The 21,321-nt window shown below is 47.5% G+C and overlaps 1 protein-coding gene across 1 annotated transcript; it reads right to left on the bottom strand.

Annotated features, from left to right (window-relative positions):
• Positions 1-366: 366 nt before the first annotated feature.
• On the bottom strand, positions 367-15,042 carry LOC142302815 (extracellular calcium-sensing receptor-like). The gene is made up of 7 exons (XM_075343925.1): positions 14,960-15,042; positions 14,696-14,902; positions 13,561-13,852; positions 11,210-12,037; positions 3,493-3,720; positions 3,189-3,312; positions 367-1,277 (listed from the first exon to the last, which is right to left on the bottom strand). The coding sequence occupies exons 1-7, from the start codon at positions 15,040-15,042 to the stop codon at positions 367-369; spliced, it is 2,673 nt and encodes an 890-aa protein (XP_075200040.1).
• Positions 15,043-21,321: the final 6,279 nt, after the last annotated feature.

The following is a 21,321-nucleotide window of genomic DNA, read 5'->3' as shown; positions in this document are numbered from 1 at the left end:
TTCATATGGTACCAATTGACAGGTATGGGCTTGTCCATTGAAAAAAGCAGCCATGTTTCTCTAATCTTGGATAACACCTGGGTATTCACTAGGTGCTTAACATGAAAAAAAAAAAATCAATATTAGGCTCCATCAGCTTTCCTGATGGGTATGGTGATATGAATCTTGTCAAGATTTTTCATCTTCCATGCATTGAAATGTTAGGAACTGAAAAGAAGGAAACCATGTCACATCCATCTTTGTCAAGAGTTGAGTACCATTTTGAGGGTATCATCCAGTCTTGTCAAGATTGGGGTAAGCTGTGGTGTAAACCAGATGGAGGTGGTAGATAGGCCAAATTTGCAATATGTAGATCTGTGATTCAATCTATTTTTGACCTTGGTCCTTACCCAAGAGATTATCTTTGGTGTTCATATGTGGTCGGAACACAATGATAAAACATTTTGGTAGGAACATACACATCACAAGAGCCCAACTTGATGACTGGATTGCAAAGATTTCCATGGCTACTGTATACTTTCCCTGTGAGCTGAGTGAGGCTGGGATAAAAGACACCCAAACACTGAGGAAGGCCAGCATACTAAAGGTAATAAACTTGGCCTCGTTAAAACTATCTGGAAGCCTCCTGGCCAAGAAGGCAACAAGAAAACTGATGGACGCCAAGAGACCAAGATACCCCAACATACTGCAGAAGGCGGTGGGTGAATTCTCATTACATTCAATGACAATAGTTCCTGGTTTGCTCTCAATGTTCATTTGTGGAAATGGAGGAGAAGTCGATACCCAACCAACACACAGGACTAATTGAAGGAATGAGCAACAGACGATGATCATGTAGGACACTTGAGGACTTGTCCATCTTTTAAGACTGCTTCCAGGTTTGGTAGCCATAAATGCAAAGACTACCATGATGGTTTTAGCTAAGATACAAGAGACACAAAGGGCAAACACCATGCCAAATGCGACCTGACGCAAAAGACACTTTTCTGTTTCTGTGTAACCAATGAAGGCCAATGAGCTCAGGAAGCAAAACGTCAAAGAAAGCAACAAAATACAACTGAGCGAGTAGTTATTTGCTCTGACAATTGGAGTATTTTTGTAGTGCAGGAAAAGTCTGAAGATAGAAATTGGGACCATAGAAGAAGAAACACTGGTTGAGGCTAAAATGAATCCTAGTGGCTCATCATAGGAAAGATACTCAATGGGTTTCAAAAGGCATCTGTCCTTTTGGTTGTTTGGCCACATATCCCATGGACACTTTGAGCAATCTATGGAATCTAAAAAAAATAAAGTCAAGTTATAAGTAGTAAACACATATGTTATTACAGACATCTTCTATAATGTTGAAAATATCATGGTGATCAACTAATTGCTCCAAGTTGGACTCCCAACATCGTTGTTAGACAATTTTTCCTGATTAAAGCCAACTTTTTTGCATTGATTATGTCCATATACCTGTCATGGATGTCTTAGGTGGACCTAGGGATGCCTATACTGGCCCTAAGGCTGACCCTAACACTAACACTCGGAGGTACCCTTAATGGTAGGGAGATCTGGGCCAACGCTCTAGGCCCTATGTCCAGTCCTTGTCACTGATGTTATGAACCCCCCATTACAACCCAACACCCAGGGAAAATGGGCAAGAACAGAAGACTACTCCCCATCAACAAATATAGATAAACAGGGGTAACAACAAAAACAACACCTACTCGTTCACACGACAACCACACACAAAGGAGCCACTAAAAGTGCACGAGTGGAAACAACAGACTTCTGGAAGAAGAACAACAACAAGGGGAGAAGGAAACAGACTACTGGGAAACTATCACATAATAAACAAATACACCTGGGAAATGCTGCAGCAAAAAACTAACGTTGCAGCCAAAAGCACAACTGAGAGTGAGAGACAACAGCTCCTTCCACCTCCTGACTCAGCTTCCAAATGATTGAAAATAACTGGCCCCCTCTGGTGAAAGGTGAGGGTATCTATATGTGGCACCCCTGCAGCTACAGGCGCCACAGGGTACTGCGCCTCACCCGGGTTGCAGTATTCATCTTGGATATGGAGGAGGTCATCACCGGTAAACCACCATCACACATTCATCACATAACATGGGAGCTCTTTCACTGAGACTGGGCCAGGGTAGGAGTTGGGGGTCGCCATCACGGGGTATGAGACCTCTTGCCCACTAGTTGAGCAACCAGTGAGGCAGGGCACCTGCAGGGAAAGTTAGGAGCCATCTCCCACATTATTCAGTTAGCACCAGGTGGGGGTCTGCATCAGGTCGGACTCTGGCAGAGACGTCAAAAAGAAGTGACAGAACAGAAAGTGGCCTGTGGTCCAGAGCTGGAGGCTCGACCCGGGTTCTTAGGAAGAAGGGGGATCCCAGGGTTCGCAGGGAGTGCAGCAGGCACCAGTGACCCTTTCTACGGCCCAGGACCTGGGGTGGAGGGAAGAACACCAGAAAGGACACACAGAAGTAAGCACCGGCCTTGACCTCCAAACTATCTGGGATCTGCTGGAGCCCATAACAGCGGAGCACGGCGCTCCAAAGACGGTATAATCTCAGTGAGTAAAGAACTTAAACTGCACCCTCTGTGTCGTCCCATCACTGCCGGGGTTCCCATCATCACGCCCCTGAGCCATCGGTGACTACTACTCCCAACATCCTCCCTGGGGCCTGAGCTCTGCCTGTGGAGAGCTGTACCATCTGAGCTGCATTATCATTTGCCCCAGAGAAGACCTCACGCAGCAGCGGCTAATACTGGGCTGCACAAAACAGGTGGCGTCACGAAGACAAACTCCATACACCATCCCCCCTATTATTGACACCACCAGGGTCACGGAACTGGGCCTGGCCGCTGTGACATCCCAAATCGACACTGGCCCAGTGACGAGTAACCCTTGTGACCCCGTGTGGGCACGTCATATAGGCGCTAGGTATAGTCTGAACCGGAAATACCTGACCAGAAGTCAGGAGCTGCTGGAAAGAAACCTGGCATTAAGCCTGTCCTTTGAGGAGGAAATCATTTAATAAGTAGAATCCCTCAAGAACAAGTGAGACTCAGACTCAGACCCAGTCACCAAAATCTGCAACAGAGGAAAGTCCGTGACAATACCCTGACAAGACATATGGAGTGAGATTGTCTTCATGACATAATCTGTATTTAGCAATTTAACTTCTCACCTGTTTGGTTTGAGATCTCTCCTTGAGGGCAAGGAACACACTCAAAGCAGCAAATAGGTTCACCCCTACGAGGAGCCTTTCTGAATCCAGCAGGGCAGCTCTCACTACAGATGGAAACAGGAACCTAAATGGAATACAAAATATGATATTACTGTGAAATTCTAAGCTTCCTATCCATGCCATTATTGCCACCGGCATAGGTGACCTTAAAAACTATAGAACAATACTACCAACTGCTTTAACCACCTAATACCAGTACGAATCATGTCCACTAAAAATGTTAATAACTATTTTGGCTACTTACCTCATGAGTTCCATGTGACCACCAGACTAAACTTGAATTGATGGTAAAACTATCGTTAGATTCAACCACAGTGTCGTAACTTCCAACTTTCACTTGGGCCACTGAACCATCGGGATGTCTCTGCCAGTTGACAATGTCATACATTGCTGGTGGATCCCCATTTTCAATAAAGTACAGTTCTTTCTTGTCACTGAAAGACACTTGTACTTTCTTAAAGTAGTATAATAGCTGAGGAAACAATAAAAGAAAAACGTATTTCACAATCTTGGTGTATGCCTTGGATATGAATAAGAAAAAGCCTACCTTCTTCATGAAGAGAGCTATTTATTTTAACCATATTGCACCCTACCTTATGTAAGTTGTCTGCCTGGTGCCCACTCATCCTTGCAGGTTAGTTGATTCCTGGGATTGACCGACTCATTGGCATTTGACTATCGTCTATGGGTGAACGCCCATAAATTATGCTCTTACTTGACCCAAGAGAAGCCCCAAACTTTGGTTGATATATTGGCCATAGACTTTTTTCAGTGAGTCTCGCTGGCATCCTAAATAATATGGGGTCCAGTTGACTGTCCATCAATATGTGCCAGACCAAGATTATGTGTGAAGAATTTCACAAGCTTGCTATATTACATAGATAGAAGAGGCTGATCTGTGTTGACCTCCCAATGGCATATCTCAGGAAAAGAAGGCAAGCTGAGTATGCAGGTTTACAGGGGAAATGTAATAATAATAGTTCACTTTCTACTCACCCCTCTGATCCCTACACCCAGTAAGGAACTGGTCATCTCTCACTCCATCCTATCAACACCCACCTCACCTTCTCAGATATTTTCCTCCACAGAACACCCTCTGTCTCCAGACAGACACAGCCACCTCATGGAGTCTCCTGCTCCCACCTACTAACACTCTTTCAGCTTCTCCTCACTGCTGGGGATATCTCTCCTAATCCTGGCCCTCCTCACCACATCCCCATCGTCACATCTCACTGCCATCCACAATCTAAGACAAAATTTTGCATGCAACCCTTCTAACCTCATACCCATTCACCCAGCCCCCGCTCCCCAGTCCCACTAACAGAAGCTCTATGGAACACTCGCTCTGCAATAAACTTTCCTACATTCATGATCTTTTCATCACTAATAAACTCTCCTTCCTTGGCATCACAGAAACCTGGCTCACCCCCTCTGACACAGCCTCTCCTGCTGCAATTTCTTATGGTGGTCTCCATCTCTCTCACACCCCTCGCACCAGTAACAAGCATGGTGGAGGAGTTGGTTTGCTCCTGTCCGACCAATCCTCTTTTGCCCCAATTACACTGCCACCCTCTGTTACTCTCCCCTCTTTTGAGGTGCACTCTGTCCGCATCTGTCGCGGGCGGCAGGGCACTGTGCTCACCATGCTGCTGCTGCTGCTGCTCGGTGGCTCGAGCGGTGGGCCGGATCCGGGGACTCGAGCGGCGCTCCTTGCCCGTGAGTGAAAGGGGTGTTTTGTTGGTGTTTGGGGTGTCAGTTTGTGACGCCACCCACGGTGTGTGGTGAGGTTGGGGCACCACCGCTGCTCTGTACGGGGATCCCGGGAGCGGTGACAGGGAGCAGCTGGGATGTTTTCCTCCCCTCCGTGGGTAGGGGGGTTGTGGTAGTCCCGGGGCCCGGAGTAGTTGTCGGTTTGATGGATTGCGGGGCTTGGCCAGGTGCAGGGTCACGGGGCAGCGCAGTGCCAGACGGCACGGTGGTACTTACTCAGCCAGTAATGCACACGGAGTCTCTGGTAAAACAAACGGCTGGATGGACGTGTCCCACAGACGGCTGCGACGGTCACTCCCGGTAGGTTGGCGGTAACTGTCTCTCCCTGCACCGGTGTTATGTTCTCGGCCCCGATGGCTTCCCACCGGTAACCCGCTCCCCAGCGGTATGTTTGCCGGAGGAGCCCCTTTTGCCCGCAGGCGCTGGCCCTGGGAACTCTAGCTGTGGCGGTAGCTGTATTTCCCTTCACGGTTGAGCGGTTGCCTTCAGTCGGGTCTTTATTGCTGGGAAACCCCGGAGGTTCTCGTCGCTGATGGATTTGACCAGTTTAACGGCGACTCCAAGCCTGGTCAGGGTCCGTAGGCCCTGCCGAATGGTGCTGGCCTCTCTTCGCTCCCCGGTCCGGTACCGGCGGGCAACCGCTCGTCTCCGGTCCTTACAGTTGTGCTTCAATCGGCCTCGCCTGCAGAGGGTCACCACCGTCTGCCAACCTTGCTGTTTCTGTGCCCGGGCCACGTACCCAGACACGGTAGACTGTTCCTTTACTACTTCACTCCTTCACTTTCTCTGTCCTAACTCCACTCCCTTTCCCGCCTCCAGGACTGTGAACTCCTCGGTGGGTGGGGCCAACCGCCTGGCTCCACCCCACCTGGTGTGGACATCAGCCCCTGGAGGGAGGCAACAAGGATTTTGTGTGTGCGGCTGATGTGCCTATCCGAGGTGTGGGGTGTGTTATTGCAGTACCTGTGATGTCCTGGCTTGTCCAGGGCGCCACACATCTACTCCCCTCCAACCTCCAACTGGCTATGATTTACCGCCCTCCAGGGCCAGCCACTGCCTCTTTGGACCATTTCACCACCTGGCTACTACATTTCCTTTCTACTGACATCCCCACCATCATCATGGGTGACTTCAACATCCCCACTGACACTTCCCATTCATCTATCTCTAAACTTCTAACACTCACTTCCTCCTTTGGCCTCACCCAATGGTCCTGCAGCTGCTCACAAAGACGGCCATGCGCTGGACCTCATCTTCACTCGCCTCTGTTCCCTATCTAACCGCTCTAACTTGCCTTTCCCCCTGTCTGACCACAACCTACTAACATATGCCTCCCTCTCTTCTCCAAGTACACAACCCCCCCTCAACAAACTTTCACACCATCGCAGAAATCTCAAACACCTTGATTTACACTCACTCTCTCAGTCTCTTTTCCCTCTCACAGACATTGCTTTACATGATGCAGATGTTGCTGCCACTTTATACAACACTACAATCTCTGCAGCTCTTAAATCAGTTACCCCCCTCACACACACCAAAACCTGCACAATCAACAGGTAGCCCTGGAACACGCATCAGACTAAAGAATAGAGACGGGCTTCCAGAATTGCTGAGCGCAGATGGAAGAGGTCTCATTCCACTGAGCACTTCATTACATACAAACAGGCTCTCACCATTTTCTGGTCTGCACTCACTGCTGCAAAACAAACCTACTTCTCATCTCTCATATCCTCTCTCTCTTACAACCCTAAACAGCTATTCAACACTTTCAACTCTCTCCTCCGTCCTCCAGCACCACCTCCCTCTCCTCTCCTCCAGCACCACCTCCCTCTCCTCTCCTCCGTCCTCCAGCACCACCTCCCTCTCCTCTCCTCCGTCCTCCAGCACCACCTCCCTCTCCTCTCATCTCAGCTGAAGACTTTGTCTCTTTCTTCAAGCAGAAGATTGACAACATCAGAGCAAGCTTTGGTCCACAATCACCACAGCCCCTCATCATAGCTACTCATCCCTCTTCCTCCAAATCCAGCTTCTCCACCATGACAGAAAACAAAACTCTCCACTCTACTCTCAAGATCACATCTCACTACCTGTCCGCTTGATCCACTCCCATCTCACCACAGTCATCATCCCAACCCTAACCCATATAATCAACCTATCACTAACAACTGGTGTATTCACTTCATTCTTTAAACATGCCTCCATTACACCCATCCTCAAAAAACCCTCCCTTGACCCTTCCTCTGTGTCAAACTATCGCCCTGTGACGCCCTGGCAAAGCCAGGTTGTCACAGAAAGAGTTAATCCTCCTTGGTAATCTGATCTCACACCGGTGCAGCAGGACAAACCACAGCCCCCAGTGTAAGAGAAAAGCAGAGCAGAGGGGAGGGGCTGGAGCAGAGTGTTTGGAGAGAAAGACAGAAGAGAAGCCTGGAGTTGTAGCTCCCAGGCTGAAAGTGAAGCGTGCTCCGAGAGGGCCGGGACAGGCTGTGAGTGAGGAAGGGGCCAGAGGTAGCCGGGCAGGGTAGTGGCCCCCCGGTACCTGGGTGACCCGGATCACTGCAGGGGAGTAGACTCCCCGTTCCCGGCTGAGGAGCAGGAGGAAGAGAGTGGAGAGAAAGGCACTTGGCTGTAGGGAAAGAACAACAGGAGCTGCTGCACCGTGTGTGGGACACTAACACCCCCGTACCGAAGGCTGCGGACACCGGCAATTCCTAGTTACCAGTGACTCTGTGTGAAATTCTTGTGAGTACGCCCGTGCCCTTGGGCACCGCACCGCAGCACTGCGCCCTGCTCCCTGCTTACCCCATCACCGGGCCCCGGGACAACCAACCCCCCTACCCACGGAGGGGAGAAATAACAACCAAGCTTCTCCCTGTCACCGCTCCCGGGATCCCCATAAAGAGCAGCGGTGGTGTCCACAATCACCACAACCGTGGGTGGCGTCACGGACAATCTCCCTTAACAAACCCCCTTTTACTGTGGAGCCTGGGATCACAGACACACATTTGGCGTCACGAACAGGATCGAACCCAACCAGTTACCTGGTGGAAGTGCGCCTTGCCCCGTCCGTCAGCGGCGTCCCGCTGAGGAAAAATCCCGAAGTCCGCCATTTTAGCCGCCATTTTAGGCGCCAAAAACAACAGCTTGGCGCCTTCTTCTCCGAGCGGCGGGCGCGAAAAAGAGGCTCCGCCCCCTGAGAACGCGGGCGGAAGTGAAGCTCCGGAGGACCGGAAGTGAAAGAAAAACTTTAAAAGTTGCTAGAAGGACTGCTCCTGAGTACCAAGGGGGAGCAATAGGAAGGAACTGCAGTTCATGTGACCAGGACTGTAAAGGCAGGGACGCCAGGACTTTGCCTAATTCCGTTCCTGGACAAGCAGTAGCCGCAACCCCGATGACATCTTACCCGGCTCCGGCAGTCCGCCCAGCCGCCACGGTGATGACGTTGGCTCCAGCAGTCCGCCCGGCCGCACCGGAGGTGGCACCCGATTGGAAGTCCGCCCCAGATGTGGCGCCAGCCGCTCCCAGGTACCCCGTCACGGCTGTGGAGCAGCCGGAGTGCACCTGCAGAGAGGAGGAGCAGGCCAGTGAGAGATGGAGCCCTCGGCAGTTAGCGAGGCCGGTTGTAGCCGGCGCCGAGGGCATCCAAGTGGGCCTGGCTTCTGAGCAGGAGGCAGAGCACGGAACCCGTGCCCCGTACTGGGAGTGGCGGCAGCGGCAGTGGTAGTGGAGCATGGACGGCTACCCACAAGTTAAAAAGTTGACTGTTTTATGGACTGTCACCCCTGTTGAACGCTTTCAAGTTCAGGAGGAGGCCATCTGCTCCGCAGGTGTGGGGTGGCAGAACGGTTTAAAGTTTTAGAAAACGTACCTCCCGATGTGGGAAGATGTATGATTGTAATGTGTTTATTTTTCCTTTTTCCAGTTTTAATAAATGTTGGTGCCTAGACGGCCCGAGGACGGGCCGTGTTTTACCAAGGGGGTGTGTGACGCCCTGGCAAAGCCAGGTTGTCACAGAAAGAGTTAATCCTCCTTGGTAATCTGATCTCACACCGGTGCAGCAGGACAAACCACAGCCCCCAGTGTAAGAGAAAAGCAGAGCAGAGGGGAGGGGCTGGAGCAGAGTGTTTGGAGAGACAGACAGAAGAGAAGCCTGGAGTTGTAGCTCCCAGGCTGAAAGTGAAGCGTGCTCCGAGAGGGCCGGGACAGGCTGTGAGTGAGGAAGGGGCCAGAGGTAGCCGGGCAGGGTAGTGGCCCCCCGGTACCTGGGTGACCCGGATCACTGCAGGGGAGTAGACTCCCCGTTCCCGGCTGAGGAGCAGGAGGAAGAGAGTGGAGAGAAAGGCACTTGGCTGTAGGGAAATAACAACAGGAGCTGCTGCACCGTGTGTGGGACAGTAACACCCCCGTACCGAAGGCTGCGGACACCGGCAATTCCTAGTTACCAGTGACTCTGTGTGAAATTCTTGTGAGTACGCCCGTGCCCTTGGGCACCGCACTGCAGCACTGCGCCCTGCTCCCTGCTTACCCCATCACCGGGCCCCGGGACAACAAACCCCCCTACCCACGGAGGGGAGAAATAACAACCAAGCTGCTCCCTGTCACCGCTCCTGGGATCCCCATAAAGAGCAGCGGTGGTGTCCACAATCACCACAACCGTGGGTGGCGTCACGGACAATCTCCCTTAACAAACCCCCTTTTACTGTGGAGCCTGGGATCACAGACCGGGTCACGCTACCGTGATACCCACAGGAGTGACCCTGTGGCCCGGATCTGAGTACCCCTGGTCCCCGGACGACACAGCCCCATATCCCTTCTCCCCTATGCCTCAAAACTACTGGAACAGCATGTCCATCTTGACTTGTCCTCATACCTCTCCTCCTGCTCCCTCTCCTCACGAGCAGGGACCTCCTTACTCCTGTACCTGTCTGTGCCTTGTATTGTTTATGATTATTGTATCTGTCCCTATTTTGTATTCCCTTTTCACATGTAAAGCGCCATGGAATAAATGGCGCTATAATAATAAATTATAATAATCATTTAAAAGCTATATTATGTGACATACTAAAAGTGATTGGCCTGCAACAACTTCTTTTTAACGCTTGTCTGGTACCATGGGGTCAATATGACCCAATGCAGATTGGTAAAACTAGTCATTTTTTTTCATGGTACCAGACAAGGGTTAAGGAGTAGAACCTGTCAAGTAAAGAGTAGAGAGTTTCATTCTTTGGGACCCCAACTGTTGCTAAGAACAAGGGCCCCAGTTCAAGGACACTCATTTTGCTTGTTTCCAAAAGCCACATTCAAGTCCGTAGAGGGGAATTGCTCATGCACATCTCGTTCTTCATCTGAGAACTGGGACTAAATTGCCTGTGTCACACAGTGATTACTGGGCTTCCACCAAGTACATGGGAACCTCCAACAAAAGCCACAACACACAGGGTAAACGTTACAACGGTGGGCCGGTGCGCTAGGGAAAGAGGAGCAGGGGCACCTCCTAAACTCACCTGATCCCTGCACTTCCTAATGTCTCTATACGGGTTCTTTCTCCCCGTTGCCAATCATGTGCCTACCCCTGTCTTTCCCTGGGTTCAGCCCTGTATAGTGTATGGCAGCGGAAACGCTAGTCCCACTCTTGGTTAAAGACACAGAGTGGATAAGACAGAACAGTAAAATAAGCAGCAATCATGCAAAGCACTCAAAATAACAAGAGGTAATAATGAGGAACGGACCTGGGGCGAAAAGTCAAAAAGGACTATGGGAGGGAAAACAACACAATGTTCTCTGAATGGTTTCCTGATCCTCAGCTCACAGGTTCCCTCTAGAAGCAAGTATAGCACAGACTATCACCAGCAATTACCTGGACTAGGAGAGAAGCCTTTATAGCAGAGCTAATTAGAAATAGAGAACAGCTCACTATTGCTCACACTCAGCATTTCAGAAGACCAGAGGATCTACTTAACCCTAGCAGTGGTGGATAAAGGAGGATCTGCACAGACAGCAGTATTAACCTGAGCAAGTCTGCATGAAGCCCTGAGCTGTGATCTCCAGACACCAGAAAAAGGAGGGACCACTCTCCTTCGTGGGACCCTCGTGACACCCTGATTGACAACTTATGAAAGTTTAGAAAAGTCATTGTTGTATAAAAATTGGGTTTTTACAAATAAATTTATTGTAAATGTTTAAATTGTTACCTGCCATGCTTCAAACATTTTCAAATCAGTGCATTTGCCTCCTGAAAATGGTCCATCCCATTCCTTGCAGTGCAGTAGGTCGCCAAAAGCATTTGCTATCACATGTACAGCAGAATAGATATTGTAGGAAGTTCGGAGATTTGAAGCATCATTATAGAGATTGTGGATTCCTGATAGGTCCTCGTATCCCGTACAGAATTTTGATTCATTTTTAGAACCACTGGGGTTATCTTCAATAGCAAAAGAACATCCAAATGCTTCTTCCCAGAATATCTTAGCCCATTGAACCCCTGGGATGTTGTTGGGGTTTATATTGTTGAGATATTCTTGAAATCCTTTTATCGAAGAGCTGTGGAAAGCAAATCCAATGGTACCCAAAAGAATAGAAGAGTATTTATCTACTGATAGCACATTTGATATGGACCAAGCTTCACTAGCAACAAAAATTTTCCCTGATACATTTTGTACCAACATCTCTTCCAACAATGGGATGAGATAGATGTCCGTAGAGAAAGCTACAACCACTTTAGCTGTTGACTCCTTGATTACCTTGGCAATGTCTCGAATGTTCTTGAAGGACAGAATACTTGTGATGTATTGTGTGAAGGCCAAGCAGGCTCCAGACCTTAAAATTTCCTGTTTCATGACCTTAATACCTTCTCGGCCATAATCATCGTCGGGGGCAATGAGTCCAACCCAAGTCCATCCAAAATGTGTCACCATTTGAGCCAGCCCCAATGACTGAAAAGCATCACTTGGAACTGTTCTGAAGAAGGATGGAAATTGTGTCCTGTCACTCAGTAGAGGACTGGTTGAGAAATAGCTGACCTATGAGGTAGAAAATAATGGTATGTCTTAATCCTTACTCTTACAATGTAATATTTCATAAGGTTAGGTGGTCACTTTCTTCCACATAGAGAAGTCATCTTGGCTATATGATACCTGAATGTAAAATGTTGACGTTTTGAAACATAACCCAAATACAATGACAATCAGTGGCCACTGTTTGGCTCATCAGTATTCCATCAAGGTGTATATCTGCTCTGATGGAATAGTTAGGGCTGTAGCCAACCAGTGGCCACTGAACAATTTCACAACCTCTACCGAGAGTAGCCGCGTCATCTTCACTGTCGCTACATGGCTTTGGTAATTCATTGTGTTTTTTTTAATTAGGTGCAGACTTGATTAAGTAGGGGTTATCCAATAGTGAACAACCCCTTTAATATGATAATGTCTAGCTATTGTTTCTAGATCCACACTATTTATAACAGGATCTGACTTATTGACCACTGAATCTGATCCTATCTTTCATGATATCTCCAGGTGCTCTGTATGACCAACCCTACGTACAGACCTCATTGTGCTTCATGATTTGGTACCTCACTCGATGCAGTTGCCAACCTTATGCCTGGATTAAATGTCATGTGTGACCACCTGCTGATAATCTGGCCTGTACAAACTAGCAAGCATAGACAACTGTAACTTGAGATGACCCCTGTGTTAAAAAAATGTAAAAAAAAATCATGATTTTGAAATTATTGGTTGAGAGCTGTTTTTGGTCGGGAGCTTTTTATACCATATGTAACCAAAAAGAGATTGTACTTTAAGATGCAATATGTGAAGCATTTTACCCCCATGTTGCTTTTAAGATGTTGATCTGATCGGCAGGGGCCCCACACCTCAAACCCCTACCAACCAGCTGTTCTCGGTGCTGTTGGCTGCGGCCTGTGGCCAGAAATGCTTCATTTTGGAGCTGTCCCGTCTTCTGATGGGTACTGCACATCTGCCTCCTATTGATGTCAATGGGAGGCAGATGTGCAGTATCCGGACACGACCACTATCAAAAGACGGAGCAGCTCCGCTACTGACCATTTCTGGTGACCAGCTGCTGCCACCGGCATACAGAATGGCTGATCGGCGAGGATGCGAGGTGTTGGACCCCGGCCGATCAGTCATTGATTCTTATCCTAAGGATTGGCCATCAATGTTAAAATAGTGGACAACCTCTTTAATGCATTCAACATTCAATTTGAGAAATGAAAGTCCTTAATCAAATTAATAAAAGGTATCCGTGGGCCGATCAGTTCGATCCACGGCTCTACATAAGCAACCACTAATCCCTGTTTAGCTCCTTCTGACCAACCTTTTGTGATGGACTAAAGAGAAAGAAAATATTCTTTATGGTAATGCTTGAGGTTTGACCCAAGACGTGAACCAAGACCACCGGTAAAAGGTCTCGAATAGCATTGCATCTATAACCTAAAAGGACTATGAAAAGGATAAAGGACATCTAAATTCACTCAATTCTCATATGCAGCACCTTCCAATCGATACACTTTTAGTAACGTCACCTGTGGGTATCTGTACAAACCCAATATATGAGCCATTAGTATGGAATAGGTGGATGATGAGTGTCCAATGATGGCAGCCAGAGGTGGGCTTTTACGACAACAGTAATTGGGTATGGCTTGATCAAGTCCCGACAGCATCCACAAGGTACCCTCTAATTCCCTCTGTAGTACAGCGCAGGAGTCATAAGCATAGAAGCCCAGGGTGACATTGGGGAGAAGTTCAGGACTCCTATTGACTTCATCCACGGCAAACCTCATGGCCTGGAACTGCTGGTAGTGTTCAAAGCGGAACCTGAAACAAATAAATAATGGACTCTAGATCTATACTGTATACAAGTTATCCCACATAACTGCACTGAGCCCCTGGTAAGTAGACCTAGGTCCTAAGGGACTAGACAGTGAGTCCCCTGCCTCAGCATTTGGTGAAGAAAACATCAGTTGGACACTATAATCTAGGTGGTCGCATGGAAAGGAACTAAGTCATCTGTGGTCAGAGATGGACTATTATCCATCTTTTTTTGGTGTCAGCAATATACCTCTCGAGTCGTCAATGTCTTGTGTACAAATGTTGGGTTAACTCCTTCCCCACCAGGCAATATTTTATTATGCTGTTTCATTTTTTCTTCCCTTTATTCAAAGAGCCATAGCTTTTTTTATTTTTTTTTATTGACATAACTTAACAAGGGCTTGTTTTTTGTGTAGGACCAGTTGTACTTTTGTATGACACCATCTATTTTTATCATATTTCTGGTGAGAAATCCAAGTCACTAGCACCTTTAGAAATATATTGACTTAGAAAATTGGTGACGTGTTCCATATTTAATTCAACGGCTGTATGTTATAATGAATTTTCCAACTTTTGAGATGTTCAGGAGAATCCTGAGTGAGGAATTTTTTCACTAGTAGCCATGCTACATTTTTAAGACCAATTTCATGCACCTAGGTCTAGCAAATGATGGAACATCCAAGCATTCCAGAAATGCTCATTTTTATTTGTTTTTCGGTGAGTCTAGGTGGTGAATAGAAGCTTGGCCAACTCCTCCAGAGGTCTGAATGGTCTCCTCTCTTTTAGGGAACCTTCATGATGTTCCATGAGAGTTGCCAAGTAGATACATGTGATTAATCTTAACCTTACATTGTGCAGATGTCTGCTGGAGGCTTCTCCTGGAAGGTCAGCAGGGAGTACAGTTTATCAATGTGAAGAGGGATTACTGCTCCGATAAGGACATCTCCATTTATTAAAATTCCACTGAGGTCCATGGAAGGTAGGTTACCTTCAGAGTATGAGACGGGGAACATCACAAGAAGGTGCCATAATGTTCTGTATAGATGTGAAAACAACCTGGAGTGAGAAAGGAGAATATGTGCTCAATTATGACGTCATAGGGCACTGACCTACCTTCCTCCAATGTTACGAGACTGCAACTCCTGGCATGATGAGAGGTGTAATTTACCAACAGTGACTGGTATTATCTCCTCCATTGCTATATACACAGTTCTAAATAGATATATAGTATATCCCCGCTTGCTGATTTCCTGCTGGTGAGACATTGTGTGAGATGATCATTTCCTTGACCCATCACAACATCAGATGCGTTTGGTCAACCAGGAATCCAGTTGTCACGCACGGAGTAGGAGATGTCCATAACTAACATGTGACACACGCAATTGGAGGATTTGGACCCTCAGTCAACTGGCGACAAATTGAGTCTATGGGAAAATTAATTGAATTTCAAAAGATTTGCTCATCTCAAGCTCTAGAGTCATCATAGTATAACCTTATGTAATTTACGCCTAGTTTAAATTTAGGATTGATCCAGTATAACTCTGGTTGAAGTGAAAAAAATGTGCTGTGCTACACAGAAAATACAGGCTTGTGAATAAGAAAAGTCACTGATGTCTGAATGAGCCTTTAGAAATGATGAGATAATCAATGTCGGACCCGTTTTTCCTCAGTCATGGTCTCACCTACCTCATTATGTCCTTCAGAAACGTCCTGTATAGAGAACATGGTCTATATATAAGTCTGAGAGATATAGGCGCCCCCTCCCCGGTCTCCCTCACAATAATTATACTCTGACGTTATTAATACACATCTTCTGTCCCCGGCCACTAACATACAATTTAAAAACAATTAAGAAAACATAATGAGGCCGTGCGGAGAACAATTGTAAGATGCAATCAATGTTCCCTTGGTGAATCCTGGAGAGGTGAAGCCTCCCGGCACGTCCGTCATGCAGCTGTAAGGGAATGTTCTGGTGGAGGTCTTAGGGGATTTTTCTTCTCCACTCCTAAGAAATGTTTGGCAAACTTTTCCTAATAATTTCTTTAGGAAATTCATATGAGTTTTTCGAGCATGTTTTTATCTCATCAAGGTTTTGAAAAAGTCAGGTGGGAAAAGAAGTTTAGGGGTTTTTTTAAATATATCCTGATGGAATCTCCTCCAAGCTAGGTATTGTCCAATGAAAAGGCTGGGGAAAAAAATGGTTCAAGAAAAAAAAAAAACTTTTTATGAACATAGTCACCAAAAGCCATACAGTATTCAATAGCTGTCTGCCAGAAATATGTGACTCTTCAGATTTTGTGTTATACTGAGACTCAAGAAGAGACCTGTGTATTCTCGAAAGCTTATTATTACCATCTTTTCAGTTAGCCATTAAAAGTTATCAACCACTGAGGACTTCAGTTCTTTTAAACAATTTTTTTTAGAAATGTACCCCTCATACACTTGCATGCTTGATTTCGCTGTGCATGTGTCTTCAAAAGGAAATGGTTAGTAAGCTTATGAGAAACCTCTCTAGAGGTGTCTTATCTCCTGCAAGAATAATCGATCAAGCATTAATGTGGCGCCCCTGACTGTCAGGTGCCACAGGGTACTACATCCAATCCTGGATTCCTGAAAGACCAGTACCGGTAAAACACCACAACACACACACAAAATCCCGCCCTTTTCCCCAGACTGGGTAACAGGCTAGAGATGGACGTGACGGGTGGTCACCTATTGGCTGGGACCCATCCAATCCACTAGTCAGAAACCCTGGGAGAATGAGGGGCTAGTCATTGAAGTGAATGGACAACGAACATCTTGTCAAATAGAAAGTAACCAGACACCAAGTCAATCAGAAGTTGACGTACTGACGGGAAAGTGTGCAGTGAGTAAAAAGGAGTACAGTTGCCAGGGATAGTACGGTGAAGTACTTACTGGACTGAGCACCGACGGTGTACAGAGCCCTAGTCAAGGAAGATGCTTTAAGCTCACCTGATAACAATCTTCCCGGTGAGTGGACCATCAAGGACCTCGCTGACATTAGTGTCCGGGGCACAGCAGCAGAGAGAGAACCTGGGAACGGGGACAGAGGTCCTACCTGCGAGAGGTTCAAGCTACGTGCTTTCGGCCCCAGACCGGCTATTGGAATGCAGCTGCCGACCGTCCTCCTCGACTAGCCAGGCACCAATTCCAAATCTCCCACGACCGGGTCTCCGACTCCTCCGGGTCAAGACCACCGTCTGCAACCCAAACTGCTTCTTCCCTGGGAGCTCCAACTCCCAGCTTCATCGAGCTCCTCACTGTCTCGAGGGCTACCACTCAACTGCTCACTTGTCACTTCCCACCTCTCTGCCTGACCCCTAGGTGGGTGGCCTATTCCAGCTTAGCAGCCCACTGGTGTGCCTGACAGGGTGTGGTGCGAAGTATGATTGGGATTTGTGGATGCTGATGGAGGCAGTACTGCAAGTTGGGAACCCGGAACCATGGGGGGGTTGAGTCCCGCACTGGGAGATAAAGAGCGTGCAGTACCTTGTAACGACCTGACTAGTTCAGGGGCATCACAAAGGTAACATGCTAATAACCGCAACTGACCCTGCCGGTTTCTGTACAGACTAAAGATCAAAACCCTGCAATCCCTAGTGGTTTCTGCGGTAGTTGGAATAGCCCTGACCACAGACTAAACAATGGCAACTCGGGCCTATGCTACTTGATTGCCCATCAAGCACTTCACAAAAGCAGCTGTTATTTTCTACCAGTCAGTGGAATACCAGCTATTTTTGTAAAGTGCTTATTAGCCAATCAAGTAGCATAGGCCCGAGTTACCATCGTTTAGTCTGTGGTCAGGGGTATTCCAACTACCACAGTAGCCACTAGGGATTACAGGGTTTTGATCTCTAGTCTGAACAGAAACCGGCAGAGTCAGTAACACTCCCTCTGGCCTCCACACTGCCTTTTCCTGCCAGTTGCGGTGCTGCTGATCTCATCACCTCTATACTGCTGTCCTTGCTCTACAAGGCACCTTGCCAGGTTCAGTGAGTGACTTCATCATCAACTTCCACACTCTGGTCCTCCTGATTGATTGACTTAAAGGGAACCAAACATCAGTATTTTCGTATATAAGTTAAAACCAGTGCAGTACTGGCACTATCAGACAGATTACCTACATACCATTAGTGGTCAGCTCGGATGTTTAGCTATTCAAATACAAGAAAGTGAAGTTTAAAAATAGGCAGCTTTTTGATTGACAGTTGCACTAAGGAGATAATATCCGGGCGGGTTATGCACATGATTCCTGCCCCCACCGCCGCCTGTTCCTCCCTCTCTCTGGCTCTATGCTAATTTTTCTTTTCAGTAAGATGGCGTCGGAGTTGGCGCCTGCGCATAGTGCTTATCTCCGGCACCATCTTTTTGAAGCCCGCCTTACCCCCTGCAGTTCTAATCTTCTGACTAAGAGGGCAGGGCATGCGCCCTCACATCCTCTGCTCTCTTGTGACTGCGGGCGCGCGCGGTCACAACACAAGAGGAGAACAGCTGATCAGAGGAAACCGAGCCGCACCAAGACACCGTGCCAGCGCCAGGACACTGTGCCAGCACCAGGTTGAAGAAGACAGAAGACCAGGATCGTGGAGGGGTGAGAGGAAGTAATAAAGATGGATTCTCTAAGTGTGTCTATGTATTTATTTCTGATAAGTATTTTTTGTCTGTGTGGTTCCTATTTTTAACCCTGTATTGGAGATTCTTAATGGTCGGGTCAAACTTGGCCTGACATTAAGAATCTCGAGCTATATATCAGCTGGTAAAACAAAGCCGGTATTAACCCCTTTTTACCAAGCATGCCACCCGCCACCAGGGCTGCTGGAAGAGTTGGATGCAACGTCAGAAGATGGCGCTTCTATGAAAGTACCATTTTCTGGGGTAGCTGCGGACTGCAATTTGCAGTGGGAGGGCCAGAAAGCTTGGGCCACCCTGTGCTGCGCATTCCAGTCCCCAGCTGTGTAGTTGTACCTGGCTGGATTAAAAAACTGGGCGAAGCCCATGTCGTTTTTGTTTTTAATTATTTCATAAAATTCATGAAAATTAAAAAAAGGGCTTCCCTATATTTTTGGTTCCCAGACAGGTACAAATAGGCAGCTGGGGGTTGGGGGCAGCCCGTACCTGCCTGTTGTACCTGACTAGCTTACAAAAATATGGCGAAGCAAACGTCATTTTTTTCTAGTTTTTGGGCAAAAAAATAAAAAAAAGGGCTTCCCTGGATTTTTCATTGCCAGTGAAGGTAACACCAAGCAGTGGGGTTAGCAGCCAGTAGCTGCTTGGGTTACCCTTACCTAGCAATAGAAAATGCAGCAGGAGCCCATGCATTTTTTAATTAATTTAAAAAAACAAAAAAATGATGTGGGCTTTGCCATATTTTTTTTATTCTAGCCAGGTAGCAGCTGCCTATATGTACTCGGCTGGGAACCAAAAATATAGGGAAGCTCTTTTTTTAATTATTTCATGAAATAATTAAAAACAAAATGACGTGGGCTTTGCCATATTTTTGTAAGCTAGCCAGGTACAGCAGGCAGGAACGGGCTGCCCCCAACCCCCAGCTGCCTATTTGTACCTGTCTGGGAACCAAAAATATAGGGAAGCCCTTTTTTTTAATTATTTCATGAGTTTTATGAAATAATTAAGGAAAAAAAACAATGTGAGCTTTGCCCAATTTTTTTATCCAGCCAGGTACAATTAGATAGCTGGGGACTGGTATCCGCAGCGCAGGGTGGCCCAAGCTTTCTGGCCCCCTCACTGCATATTGCAGTCCACAGCCGCCCCAGAAAATGGAGCTGTCATAGAAGTGCCATCTTCTGGCACTGTATCCAACTCTACCAGCTGCCCTGGTGGTGGGTGGCATACTGGGTAATAAGGGGTTAATACCGTCTTTGTTTTACCAGCTGATATAAAGCCCAAGATTCTTAATGTCAGGCCAAGTTTGACCCGGCCATTAAGAATCTCCAATAAAGGGTTAAGCAAGACACCAAACAGAGAAAACCTACTTTATTAGAAATAAATACACAGACACACTTAGAGAATCCATCTTTATTGCTCCCTCTCACCCCTCCACGATCCTGGTCTTCTGTCTTGTTCAACCTGGCGCTGGCACGGTGTCTTGGGGCTGCTCGGTTTCCTCTGATCAGCTGTTCTCCTCTTCTGTTGTGTTGTGCGGTCACAAAAGGGCAGGCAGACGATGCGAGGGTGCATGCACAGCCCTCTCAGTCAGAAGATTAGAACAGCAGGTGGTAAGGCAGGCTTCAGAAATCCCCCAAAAAAGGGGATATAGTTCATAGTTTATAATTTTTCTTGTTCTCATCCACATCTACCATATAAACAGGGTCATCATGCTATCCTTGCTACAAATTTTTAGAGGGTCATCAGGCGGCCCTCACTGATAAATTTTGATGTGCCATCAGATAGCCCTTACTCAACTGACCAAACTTTGATTAATCAACCAAGAAGGTGAGAGGCTATGACGCCATATTCAGCATAACCATCCCGCCTCTGTGTCTTCTCAAACACTCGCTGCTGAGAATTAAAGAGGAAACTTTGCATGTGGACCAGGTGGAGATGGATAAAGTGCACAGGGTGCTATGTGCTTACATATCCTGGCTGCATGTCATGGAAATGTCATTTAGGCTTGTTGACTCTGAGGCTTTCCGCAACCTGATGGTGGTGGCCATTTTGCTATACTCAAGTCGAGCAGACTGATGGCTCAGATGGGCTCAATGGGCTTTTTATACTAAGTGAGAGCCATTCAGATGCTGAATGCGGCTATCACTGGGGTGCTGCAGTAGTGTAATAGGGTGACCAGTGCCCTACCACCCCAACTTCTCAGCGGGTGAATGATAGAATTGCAATATGATGTAATTGTATGAACTGTCTTGCAGTAATGTATATTCCTCCTGTAATACGGCCGCCTACCACCAGAGGTCAAGGGTCCCGGGTTCCTTAGTGAGAAGGTAATGGACTGGGAGATGACAGGGTAGCAGGAGTTAATCAGGGAGGGACAGTCCCCAGGATAGGAGGGGATAAGTCAGGACTGGCTTAGGCAGGGGGAGTTAGTAAAAATCTGTGGTGGTGTGCAGAACAGGAGTCGAGGACCAGAAGAGTCAGAAGAGCAGAGTGGAGCAACAGGGTGGAGGTGGTATAAGCAGGACAGAGATAGGGCAGAAATTACAGAAGAAGAGAAAGGCAAAGATATTTTGAGGGGACTCATCTACAGTGGAGCGTAAGTTCTGTGTCTCATGGAGACGTAAAGGAGAAATTAGGATGCCCCTACCTTAGGCTGGCATCTGCCGCTACCTGCGGGAAAGCAGTTGCACCGAGAGGGCAAGAAAGTCCATCCATCTGTGAGCTGAGCTGAATGATCCACCACCATGCTGGGGGAGTGGATCCGAAGCGGGAGGATAAGTCGCCCCATTACGGCTGTCCCTGTAGAGCCGAGCCAGGTACAGAAGTTG

Source organism: Anomaloglossus baeobatrachus, chromosome 4 (genome assembly GCF_048569485.1).
Source record: "Anomaloglossus baeobatrachus isolate aAnoBae1 chromosome 4, aAnoBae1.hap1, whole genome shotgun sequence".
Lineage (NCBI taxonomy): Eukaryota > Metazoa > Chordata > Amphibia > Anura > Aromobatidae > Anomaloglossus > Anomaloglossus baeobatrachus.
This window is presented reverse-complemented; position numbering and strand designations above follow the sequence as displayed.